Source organism: Quercus suber, unplaced genomic scaffold (genome assembly GCF_002906115.3).
Source record: "Quercus suber isolate HL8 unplaced genomic scaffold, Cork oak 2.0 scaffold_276, whole genome shotgun sequence".
NCBI lineage: Eukaryota > Viridiplantae > Streptophyta > Magnoliopsida > Fagales > Fagaceae > Quercus > Quercus suber.
This window is the reverse complement of record NW_027069732.1, coordinates 833,049-846,040: the sequence shown is the minus strand read 5'-3', so window position 1 is coordinate 846,040 and position 12,992 is coordinate 833,049. Positions and strand designations below refer to the sequence as shown.

Here is a 12,992-nt window from a genome sequence, read left to right as displayed (position 1 = left end):
AACAAGGCCGCCACTCCAATTTTATATCTAAGGAGAAATAATGAAAATCCCCATACTAAAAATAGAAAGAAAACACAACAAAGTACCACTTGAAGCATTTGTTTTCTCCGATAACAACCTAGTGAATGAGATCAAATTGCACACAATACTATTTTTAACAAGCTAAGTGAGCTCCAATAATAACAAAGCCTACGACATTGCGTAGCAAGCTGCTCTTACTTGAGATTATGACCATCTTATCTTGTAAAAGAGTAACATAATGACTATGGTTAGTCCACTATTTTTTACTTGCTAGTATCATTCACCTAATGGAAAAACATCTGCAGAAATCCCATTTAGATCCATCGATTTAAGATATATTTTTGTGGTAGATTTGCAGAAAAGTAGAATGTTCCTTCTATAGTTCTATGGTGTTCTTAAAGTGGATACAAGATCCACTGTTGAGGATAAAAAAGTTTGGCATTTTAAACCAGATATGAGGTCCACTGCAGTTCTTAAAACTGTCTCTCTTCTTTTTCAATATCACATTTCAGAGCAGAATCAGAAAAGGAAAAAACAATGCAGATAAGAAAATTAAATAAACAAACATTTTGAGGCGTTCTCAGTAGTCATGATCACACAATAGAAGAACTTAGAAACAACTCCATAGTGAATGACTTTCCAAATATCACTAAGTAGTAGGTACCAAAACAAACTTGACAATTTCTGCCCTCTATAGTGTAGAGGTTGCAAACTATATATGTTCGCCAGAAAGTGCCTACCTCAGCTTAGCAGTCCAATCAATCTTGTCTTCTATGAGTCCAATCTGCAGTCTGGTAAGCACAGAGTAGAGTTGTGATACAACACCTATACCTCCATTTCTATATGACACACTGTCAAAGAAAAGTTACAATTATGAGAATAACATTCACTATATCACTACAATTGATTTGATCATGTTGCAATAAATCACTTTCATCAATATGTTTGTTAGTTCCACAATCAATTATTGGCACAAGCTCATATTGGAAAAAAATTTATTGTCCCCTAGATTCATTAGGGTGATTAAAGGCTGATCAGGCGTAGAATTTGTTGAATACGATTGTCAAACTTTCATTTATATATTAGTACCTTCAACTCATATGCGTAATGCTGTCCACAGGTAACACAACCACAGCTGTTCCATACAAAATACTTCATCAGCATCAAGCAACTCATCTACCACCACAAGGAATAACTCAACATGCAAGTTATTTTAAGAACCCGCTATTGTAATTTAGCTGGCAGAGAAAATCTATAAATTGTGGCACTTAAGGACTAATGCAACAATCCAGAATTCAGGGAGATATCAGAGATTCAAGTAAGTCGGTTTAAGTTACGTAACCAACAAAAACAACTAACAGCTAATTAAGATATCCCTTTTAGGGGTCCAATTCATTTCTGCATAAAAATTATTCTACCAGTATGCATAGACAAAGAACACTGACTCATAATTAGAGTGGAAATAAAGCTATCCTAAGGGCAAAAGAAAAGCCTTGAACTTTTCACCCTATATACAACATGTAAATTAGTAAACAGAGCACATTAATCAAGCCCAAATCCAGGAAGTGGTTATAAATGATAAATTACCAATTACCTCAAAAGTTTAAGCTATTGGAAAATGAGTAAATTTAATCATTTAACCACATAATTCTAACACTCCCTCTCACATGCGGGTTCAAACTACCTTTTAATAAATGAACTACCTTTTAATAAATAAGGCCCAACACGTGGAATTTTAAATGGGATGTAAAGTAAAAGAAACAGAGATTGAATCAAGACCTCCTGCTTTGATACTATAATAAATTATTGATTATCTCAAAAGGTTAAGCTATTAGGAAACAATAAATTTAATTATTTAACCACAGGATTCTAACAATAAAGATTTGGAGTTAAAAGCGAATGGTTTTGGATGTGTGTACTTTATGCAAAATATGGAATAGTATGGGGGCCAAACAACTAAGGTAGTTAGGGGGTCACATGGGATGAGTTTATGAAAGAGTATTAGAGGACGGGAGTCTAGACATATTAAATTCGTCACTAGGGATGGCACGGTTTAGATTTTGGTCAGACTTATGGTGTGGAGAGTTTTACCTCAAGGACCTTTTCCCTCATTTGTTTAATTTGGTAGCAGACTGCAAAAGCTTCAGTTGCCTCTTATCTAGGAAATAGAGCTGATACGGGAACAAGGTACTGGAATCACTAATTAAATAGGTCATTTTAAGATTGTGAATTCTAATATATGGAAAATCTCTTATTTATTATATTCTAATTTTTCATCTAGTCAAGGTGAGGATCAAGTATTCTAGACACTATTGAAAACAGGAAGGCTTGAAGGTCCGTCATAGTATGAGGCTTTGAGGGGGTCTACAGAGAGCACCATTTTCTTGGCAGAGCATGTATAGTACTAAGGTATCCCAAAATATCACTTTCTTTTACTCCAATAGGAACACTAGGTAAAATTTTAATGGTGCATAGTCACAGAAAACAAAACATTATTGTTATTGATTGATGCTGTATTAAACCTGGCCATCTGATCCAGAAAATTCAGTATCAATGGCATCATGAGTAGTGCCACTGATTGGGCTAACAATTGTTCTATCCTCTCCAACCAGTGCATTCAAAATGCTACTTTTACCAATATTTGGTCGGCCAACAATGGCAATGGCAGGAACATAATCTTCTTCTTCTTCATCACAATTCTCTAAGCCCTATTTATAAGCAAAAAAAATTAAATAAACAATAGTTTAAAAGCACCAGAGATGAGCATGCTTATGTGTGCAGTATGCTTGATAATGGCCAGAAGTGCAAATTTTGCCTAATTAGGAAGAATAAAGGACTTGAGAAAATATCAACAAGCTCAACAGAGCTCAGTTAAGTAGGTTGCCAATTTCATCACCTGCAGTACTGATACAAAAACTCTATAAGAGTAGATATTCAATTTTTGAATATAAAAACCTCAATTTTTTAAAGTCCTGAAATAACAAGATCAAGGAGCTCTCCAGTTCCATTCCCGATACAGCAGATATTGGAAGTGGTGAAACCCAATTGATCAATAGAAAAGTGAGGTGCACTCTATATCAGAACCACATAAGTGAAGAAAAATGAAATTTAAGTCCACCATGCATATCCTATAAACCTGATTATATGGACAGATTCTGTTAAGTACAAAAATCATACTAGACATTCCATAACCATATATTTAGTAATAGACAACACTGCACGCACGCCCACACACAAATAACCATAAAAAATGGAATATGGGAACTTGAATTTCACATTCTCTTTTCAAAACCTGCAAAGTCTGCCAAAGAATTCTTATTCATGTGACCCCAATCTCGATTGTTATTACATTTCCTAGACACAGATCAAGAGAAAACCGTTTTCTTTGTGTACTGATTTCAATAAATGCAATGTTAAGCTTTCTGGGTACTCCTTAATGTCTTGCAAAGATTACTTATTTATCAACTGGACAAGAATTACTCATTCTTAGCACCAAATCCAATTACAAGTTAATTTGCTTTTGGCACAACATTAGCAATAAACCACTACCTTATTCACACGTTAACAAAGTAAATAACTTTAAAATGAGAAATGGTTACTGACATTTATAGTTTCGATTGGAACATTTGGCTCGTCCTCCTCCTCCTCCTCCTCCTCGTTCTCGTTCTCTTTTCGTTGTTGTTGTTTAGTGTTTAAGAAAAGTGAAATGTGGTGGGAAAGAGAGCGTTTGGAGAGAGAGATGAATTGAAGGGAAGAGGAGGAATTGGAATTGGAACTGGAACTGGGGAGAGAAAGGAAAAGGTCTTTGGAAAGAGTACTCCTGCAAGAGTAGGAAGAAGGAAACAGCTCCACACCTTGCATTTTTATTGTATGTTTGGAGGTTAAACAGGAACAAAAACTTAGCGGTCTCGGATCAATTTTAAAAATATCATTAGGAATTGTGGAAAGATTTTTCTTTAAATTGTGTTGTGCTATGTAAATTTATTTTTCCTTCTTTTAATTGTAATTTGTATACAAAAACATAATTATAGAATTTTCAAAAAATATTTATAGGTTGATATTACTCAATATATATCAGGTCTCTGGAGTTACTTGAAGGTTTGAATATGATCAATAATATTTTTGAACTTAATTAAATTAGTCTCTTTTTGATTAACCAAAATAAATAAATATATAGTGGGTTTGAAATTAGTTTGGATTCATTAATAAATATATTTTGAATAAATTTGAAATTAAATTTCTAAAATTTAATAGAATTTAGAACGAGTTTGAGATTTATAGGTTTTAATAACTTTGGATTTATAATTGGTATTCTCAACTCAAACGTGCATTTTCTCATTTTTAAGTAAATGCACCAAAATGGATCGATGTGAATTGAAATTGACTAAATAGTTTGTAGTTTTTTTTTTTTTTTTAATTTATTGGTTTGTTGAGTCATCTCTCTTTTTGGAATTTTTTTTTGGTAATTATTTTTTGTTATAGATAATTACAAAATGCTTTTAATCTTGTAGCTTGAACCCTTTCCTCCCTAAATCCCAAACATTTTGTGCATAAAGATGTGCCAATTCACCTTCTTTTTTGGTAATATGAGTTTTACTAATATATGTTCTTAAGGCATATATTAATGGGACCCTTATTATTATTATTTGTAATTTTTAGTTGTTATGCATTTAATGATAATTACCGAGTAGTTGATCGAGTACCATTTCTATGGAAATTAATGCATACATATTATAATCATTGAACTTTTTTGGGTATTTTTTTAATTATTAGCTCATTCTTCTTTTGGATTTTTTTTTTTTTTTATAAAATAAAATATGGTGTCTTTTAGTGTTGTAGGCATATTTGTGTTATGGGATTTGAATAAAATTATCATACATCTCTTTATGGTAAAAAAAAAAAAAAAAAAAATTGATAACAAATGGATATTATTTAGCATTTTATTCTACAAACTTCATATAAAATGAAATTTTAATTTTTTGAATCATACATGTAAGGAAACAATTTTAAATGCAACTACATAATACCTTCAAAACTTGCTACAAATTATATATCCATATCCATATATGTTTAGTAACTGTAATATGACAACTAAGATAACTCTTAAACTACATTGGAAACTAAGTAAACCAAACACAAACAATATGTAATACAATAACATAAAAAAAAAAAAAAAAAAAACTAAATAAAAGACACAAAAATATTTCAAAGAGAACTTGCCACAAATCATATATCCATATCCATACATGTTTAGTAACTATAATATGACAACTATGATAACTCTTAAACTACATAGGAAACTATATAAACCAAACACAAATAATATATAAATATGGACAAAACTTATATACAGTATCTTAGGTGTTGTTCCTTAAGTTCCCCTCTTTAGATTTTGCTATATAGCTACTTGACTTTAAAAAAAAAATACACTTCTATTCATGAGAAAAAAATCACATGATAGAATTTTAAGAGAGAAATCTAAAAAACAACATTTAAATACTGTGCCTAAGTCTTGCTTTATAAATATATAATACAATAACATCAGGAAAAAACTAAATAAAGGACACAAAATTATTTCAAAGAGAACTTTCGAAATTCAATATAAAACTGCATAATTAAACTCCAATATGAAGCAACAAATATATACTAATTAAAACAAACACCGAAAATTAAAACATTTTTTTATACCAATTCATCATTTGTATTGCAAACTCATTAATTATTTCAATAATTTTTTTATACCTGAATCTAAATATGGTTCAATAGGTCCAAAAATTGCTCAATACACTTTGATATTATGCTTTCCATATCTATAAACTTGGATATTACCTTTTCATTCAATGAGGATTTTTTTATAGCTAAAAAGTTGCATTGTATGCAACTTAAGTTTGAGTGACTCATACTTATCCCCCATATATACACACACACATATATAAAGGAAGATAATACAAAAAATCATTAAATTAAACTATTAAAAATAATTGTGGGGGGAAAAAGCCCAAAGCTACCTAACAGGCCCGGAACCGCCTGTTAAGGATTATTGCATTTCCGAGGATTAATAGGTGGTTGGGGCAGCCCATCTAGAGCAGGAAGCCCAGAAGCAGAAGGGGAGTATCGTCCGAAGAGGTCACCATTGGTCCGAGGATGTCTTGCTCCTCGGCTATGACGAGCCTTGATCAAACGAGCGTGTGGAGGGTCCGACCAATCTTCCCAATGGTCCCAACGGCAATGACAGACCCTGGGTGGATCCGAAAATGATCAGAACTAAAAGATATCTGAAGAAAAAGCTGGTACCACCGTATTTAATGCGCTGCAACAGCTTTTCTGGCCGCATTTATGTGGAGAAGACCCCTGAACAGTGCAACCTCAGCTACCGCCACTCACAAAGAACTAAAGTAGACACACGATGTGACATGCACTCGAGTGGATGCGTGGATGAAGAACAAGTGGACGATGGAGATGATAGGAAGGGATGCTATATAAAGAAGAAGGGTCCCTGATAATAGGGGATCGGAAAAAAGAAAGAGAAAGAGAGATGATAAGAATGAACTTTGTCAGTGATGTTCGTCGGACGGAGCTAATCCCATCATCATTCTTATCAGTTTGGCGCCGTCTGTGGGGAACGACATTGTTTTCGTGTTCAGACTCGAAATAGTAGTTCCCTGTTCTTTTTCTTTCCAAGATGGAGTCTAATCAGGACGCTGCAACCCTGGCTCAGCAAGTTCAAACCCTTGCAGCCACCGTTGAAGAACTAACTAAGCAAAACCAAGAATTGAGATCACGACTTCAGCAAGAGGATAATCGTTCGAAGGGAAATCAGGAAGATGAGGGAGATAGCAACAGAAGAAGTGACCATCGAAGGCCTAACACTCCCGTCGAACAAAATTCAGATATCCTTCGGGAGATGAGGAAAGAGATGGACGAACTAAGAAATGCCATCAAAGAGAAAACAGAGCGGAATGTGGACCGGATGGTCCGGGCAACGGATTCACCATTTACAACAGTGGTTCTCGACTGCCCAGTGCCGTCGAAATTTCGGTTACCTCAGCTCGAGCCCTTCGACGGGCTGAAGGACCCTCAAGATCATCTAAACACCTTCAAGACGACCCTGGGACTTTAACAGCCCCCAGACGAAATCTTATGTCGCTCCTTCCCTACTACACTCAGGGGGGCTGCCCGAGAGTGGTTCACAAAGTTGCCAACATCGTCAATCGATACGTTCGAGCAGTTGAGCAACGCTTTCCTACGCCACTTTATTGGAGGGCAACGACCAAAGAGGACCGCTGACCACTTGCTTACCGTCAGGCAGGGAGAAAAAGAAACCTTGAGGTCATATGTACAACGTTTCACGAGGGAAACACTGGAAGTAGACGAAGCCGACGATATGGTGCAGCTGACGACCTTCAAGGCAGGGTTGAGGTCCAGGGATCTCGTCAGCTCACTCGCAAAGAACCCCCAAAAACGATGGCTGAAATGCTCCTCAAGGCACAGAAATACATGAACGCCGAAGATGCATTAGCTGCTATCAAGGACGAAGATAGACCAAGGGACAAAGAAAGAAAAGAAGATGATCGCAGAGGGCAGAAGCGAGACCGTCCAGATCGTCGAATCAGTGACGGAGTCAGAAGGAAGGACGACAAAAATCCAAGAACGGTGAAATTCACCCCTCTTGTCATGCCTGTTGACAAAATTTTAGCGCAGATTAAGGACGAGCATTATCTTAAGTGGCCGCGACCCCTACACTCATCTCCCAACGTTCGCGACAAAAGTAAATACTGCCGATTCCACAAAGATCACGGCCATTACACTGAAGATTGTAGGGATCTCAAAGAGCAGATAGAAGAGTTGATACGGAGGGGGAAGCTGCAGAAATTCGTAAAGAAGGGGGAACACAGCAAATTCGGAGAAGAAAACAAATGCCAACAGGGGTCCTCCTCCAGAAACGACGGTCGTCAGTCACAAGCACCTCAAAACATAGTTGGAGAAATACAGACGATCGCCGGGGGACCTACCACTGGGGGCTCATTCAAGTCGCTCAAGAGAACACATCAACGACAAGTGAACAGCGTCCATGTGTCACATCTGTCAAAGCAGAGACGAACTGTTCAGGATATGACCTTCAACGAAAGTGACTCCCGAGGAGTAAAACAGCCACACAATGACCCCTTGGTTATAACGCTCACTATAGAAGGGTTCAACACAAGGAGGGTCCTCGTGGACAATGGTAGCTCTGCTGATATCATTTACTTTTCCGCATTTCAACAGTTGAATCTGGATCCCAACAGACTTCGTCCATTTGACTCTCCGCTCGTCAGTTTCAGCGGTGACAGGGTGTATCCTCGAGGAATAGTGACGCTGACGGTCACAGTAGGGACGGACCCAAAACAATTAACTCGTCAGGTAGACTTTTTAGTAGTTGATAGTCCGTCATCATATAATGTCATCATCGGAAGGCCAGCACTCAACAAGTGGAAGGCATCCACATCCACGTACTGCTTGAAGGTGAAATTTCCAACAGATGACGGTGTTGGTGAGGTAAAAGGAGACCAAGTTCTAGCTCGAGAATGTTATCAAGCTGTCCTAGCAGCTAAGGAGAACCACACGTGGGTCGTAGAAGAAGAAGAGGAAGAAAAAGCGGAAGCACTGGAAGTGGTGGAATTGATCGAAGGGGAGACAACGAAAACAACCAGAATAGGGAGATGTTAAGTCCTGAAATGAGGACGAGACTCATTCAATTTCTCAGGGAGAACTTGGATGTTTTTACCTGGAATCATGACGACATGCCAGGTATATCCTCAGAAGTTATTCAACACAAACTGAATGTAGACCCCGAAAAAAGAGCCGTCAAGCAGAGACGAAGAACCTTCGCGCCAGAAAGGGACCAAGCAATTGCTGACGAGGTAAACAAACTCCTGACCGCAGGCTTTATCAGAGAAGTATACTATCCAGACTGGCTGGCCAATGTCGTCCTGGTAAAGAAAGCAAACGGAAAATGGAGAATGTGCGTGGATTTCACAGACTTGAACAAGGCCTGCCCAAAGGACAGCTTCCCGCTCCCAAGGATAGATCAACTAGTTGATTCTACGGCCGGGCATAAATTGTTAACATTCATGGATGCATTCTCAGGATACAACCAGATAAAGATGGCTGACGAGGATCAGGACAAGACCGCATTCATCACCAGTCAGGGACTCTACTGCTATAAGGTAATGCCCTTTGGTCTGAAGAACGCCGGAGCAACCTATCAAAGGTTAGTAAACAGAATGTTCGTCAAACAAATAGGCAGGAATGTGGAAGTTTACTTCGACGACATGCTCGTCAAGAGCAGGGAAGAACTGGAGCATCTGGACGACCTTAAGGAGACATTCGACACCCTTAAGCGATACCAAATGAAGTTGAACCCCGGTAAGTGTGTCTTCGGTGTCGCCTCCGGAAAATTCCTCGGATTCATGGTGTCCCAGAGAGGAATAGAAGCAAATCCTGAAAAGGTACATGCCATACTCAATATGGCATCACCTAGGTCCGTCAAGGAAGTCCAGAAGCTGACAGGACGGATTGCAGCGCTTAACAGGTTCGTGTCCAGAGCAACCGACAAGTGCTTGCCATTCTTCAAGACCTTGAAGCAGGCATTCGAATGGACTGACGAATGTGAAACGGCTTTCCAAGAGCTGAAGCGCTACCTCAGCAACCCACCGCTCTTGAGCCCGTCCAAAGAAGGTGAAAACCTTTATTTATACCTGGCCGTTTCCTCCACGGCCGTCAGTGCAGCCTTAATACGAGAAGAAAACAGAAAACAGCTCCCCGTCTACTATGTTAGTCAAGCCTTCTGAGGGGCTGAATTCAAGTACCCAAAGATCGAGAAAATCACGTTTGCGTTGATAGTAGCTTCGCGCAAGCTCAGGCAATACTTCCAGGCAAACCCAATAGTGGTAATGACGGACCAACCCATCAAGAAGTCTATGAGCAGGCCCGAAGCAGCAGGGCGGATGGTCCAATGGGCGATCGAACTCAGCCAATTCGACGTGGAATACCATCCTAGGACGGCCATCAAAGCACAAGCTCTAGCTGACTTCATCGCCGAGTTTACTTGTCCAGACGAGCCGAGTCCTGCCACCGGGGGTGAATTATGGATGGTGCAGACTGACGGTTCGTCTACACAGAAAAGGGAGGAGTAGGGGTTGTCATAACCACTCCCGAGGGTGAGGTACTGAAGTACGGGGTACAGCTACGATTCCCGGCGACCAACAACGAAGCTGAATATGAAGGGATTTTAACAGGTTTGAGGCTTGGAAGAGAGCTTGGGGCCAAGAACCTAATAGTCCAGAACGATTCAAAAGTAATAATTGGGCAGGTCAGAGGAGAATACGAAGCAAAAGAAGAAAGAGAGATTGCTTACTCTACTCGCTTTTTGTTCATTTTACTTTTCCTACAAAGAAAATCCTATATTCTAACTTTGGCATCGGAGGCGTTGTGGCAGGCACCACACCGGTGTGTACAACAGGGAAGGAGAAGGGATTAGCTCCGTCCGACAAACATCACTGACAAAGTTCATTCTTATCAAGAGAGAAAAGCTTTACTGTAACTCTGAATATTGTGATCACGGTTCATTCAATAAAACGCCTCTTCGGACATTCATTCATAGAGTTATCTAAGTTTCAGTTCATGTTATCATCACTGCACGTAACCTAGCCAACTGTTCTGTGCTTCATATCCAGCCCAGCTCTTTCGATCCACTCTCTATAAATTCATTGTTCTGGGTTCGTTGGGCCTTTAACCCATATCCTTTGGGCTTAGGCAACAAAAATTGACCCTACAATAATAATATTACATTTTGTCATCTATATTTCTTAATAAATTTAGATTTAGAATAGGTAATTTCAACTCTAACTCATCTTTTTCCTTCTTTTTTTTTTTTTTTTTGAGAAACATCTTTTTCCATTCTCAAGTGCATCAAAATGGATTGTAATGCACCAAATTGAACCAAATGAACTAAATGAAACCAAATTGAATCAAATTGACCAAAATGGAAAGAACTAGACAGAAATTGACCAAAGTGAACATAAGTTGACAGACTTGGATCGAATGGACCGNTCTTCTCTCACCCCTCTCTGTGTTCTGAGCATACTCAATATAAGAATAGAAAGTCTCAAGTCCTCCTAAAGGGGAAAGTATCTCACATATCAATTATATGTATGCATAATTTCTCACATAATGTGTAGGTCTTACACACTTGTATAATTGTGGGATTTACACAACAATAAGAGTGTATATATATATATATATATATACACAAAAAGGAGCCTAGCTTGTATAACTTCAACTATTATTTATTGAAAAATTGGGCACTCTTTATGATGTTAAGTAAATACTAATGACATACTTGTTAGTAGATTATGGCAAGACTCTTACCCATCATGTCCAGAGGCGTAGAGAGAGAAAAAGCAATCAAAGAATTCAACGAGTTGCTAAAGGTGTTTGAAGAAGGAATCAGTAAGGATTTTCCAGAAGAATTCCTTTCTTTGAAGGCAAGACCTTGGGATATCTTGATATTGTTGTGGGCACAACTTTATGCAACTACGAAGCTTTTCATGAGGTTGTTGCTGTGGTTTTTAGCCCTGAAAAAACCCATTAATCATGGCATGGGTGAAAGCTCTAAAAAACCATCCATTGATGAAGGAAATGCTCCCACCTCATGACAAGTTGGTTGATAAGATGAGAGAAAAGTATTTGGGCCAATATCCTTGTTTGGTCCTTAGGCTAAAGGAAATCTTAATATACTAGTTACTTAAATGAGAGGGTAATGAATATCCTATGGTGCTTATCGAATAATGGATATGTAAAAAAGCCACTTTTTATTGTATAATTTTTTTTTAATAAATAAAAGACTTTATTAACAAGAGAAAAAGTAAAACACTATAGAGGAACAAGCCTCATTCTTGATAACAAACTCAAACAGGAGGTGTAGCCACTCAAATCAAAAGAGCCAAAAACATTACAGTTAAAATACCATTTAGCTAAAGTATGAGCTGCTAAATTAGGTAAATTCTTGACATCGGCATTTCATTGTTACGATATAGTTTAAGTTTTAACTCTTCGAGCTTGTGGTGTATTTCAATTGACAGTTTAGTAATAATGACATTTTTTTTTGGGTAGTACTCCATATCTATCCCCTCCCCTACTAAATACCTATATGAACGTGCGTGATCCAAAAATAAATAAACATTCCTAGTCAAGAGCACTCCATATGGCTGAGTGGAAACTGTAGACTCAGTTAATAGCTTGGACGAAGGCCTTAGTTTACTTCCACTGCATTCACATTATATCCTGGCTCATCTTTACTACTATAACAATTGTGATGCTGAAGGCCAATAATCTTGCGTAAGCCTATACATTTTTCCTGCTTCTTTTTCTAATTATAAAAACTGTATAACACATGGATCCTAGATCTCTAATGGGTCAACCTCATCAATTTTTTGGTCAGCTTCCTCAACCAAGTAGAAAAAACTAGTCTATATCTATATATTACTAAAAGCTGAAACGTAGCATTTAATGTTGCTATGTTCAGGTTGAGCCACATCAGCTGCCATGTCATTACAATTCTTTTTCCTGAATTTGTCCTACAATTAAAATAAGTTTTCTTAATTTAAAAATACTAATAAAAAGAAAATAATTACCAACCCTTTGTCTTCCACGGTTACAATTCTATATGACAACCCTTTGTGTTCCATGGTTACAATTATAAATAGCAACCCTTCGTGTTCAACGGTTACAATCTCAAACGGCAACCCTTCAGCTTCCTAACACTAGACTTTGGCTTTCTAACTCCTTCATCTCTTCCTCTCCTCACACTATATTAATACTGAAAAGCTGGATGATTTAGTTTAGGTATCTCTAAATCTCAGTTGCTCTTGACCTCTATTCTTGTAGTTGCTTGCATAATAGTTCAATGTAAGGATTAGATTAATAGTGTT

At 37.6% G+C, this 12,992-nt stretch overlaps 2 protein-coding genes across 5 annotated transcripts; one reads left to right on the top strand and one right to left on the bottom strand.

Annotated features, from left to right (window-relative positions):
* Positions 1-466: 466 nt before the first annotated feature.
* LOC112016073 (uncharacterized) lies at positions 467-3,939 on the bottom strand. 4 transcript variants are annotated; one of them, XM_065781732.1, is made up of 4 exons: positions 3,625-3,939; positions 2,544-2,729; positions 1,111-1,197; positions 467-872 (listed from the first exon to the last, which is right to left on the bottom strand). In XM_065781732.1, exons 1-4 carry the CDS (start codon positions 3,880-3,882, stop codon positions 861-863), a joined length of 543 nt encoding a protein of 180 aa, XP_065637804.1. In that variant the 5' UTR covers positions 3,883-3,939; the 3' UTR covers positions 467-860. The 4 variants fall into 4 exon arrangements, 3 of the variants coding, with proteins under 3 accessions (XP_065637804.1, XP_065637806.1, XP_023904335.1); XM_024048567.2 differs by having other exon boundaries at positions 469-872; positions 1,111-1,156; XM_065781734.1 differs by lacking the exon at positions 1,111-1,197.
* Positions 3,940-7,485: 3,546 nt separating this feature from the next.
* On the top strand, positions 7,486-8,727 carry LOC136070986 (uncharacterized). The gene has a single exon (XM_065781705.1). It carries the CDS (start codon positions 7,486-7,488, stop codon positions 8,725-8,727), a length of 1,242 nt encoding a protein of 413 aa, XP_065637777.1.
* Positions 8,728-12,992: the final 4,265 nt, after the last annotated feature.

Coding starts and splice junctions, on each gene's coding strand:
- LOC136070986 (XM_065781705.1), top strand. CDS start 7,486: ATGGCTGAAATGCTCCTCAAGGCACAGAAATACATGAACGCCGAAGAT.
- LOC112016073 (XM_065781732.1), bottom strand. CDS start 3,882: ATGCAAGGTGTGGAGCTGTTTCCTTCTTCCTACTCTTGCAGGAGTACT. Junction 2,730..3,624: donor TTCCAATCGAAACTATAAAT/GTCAGTAACCAT, acceptor GCTTATAAATAG/GGCTTAGAGAATTGTGATGA. Junction 1,198..2,543: donor TTTCTGGATCAGATGGCCAG/GTTTAATACAGC, acceptor TTGTGGTGGTAG/ATGAGTTGCTTGATGCTGAT.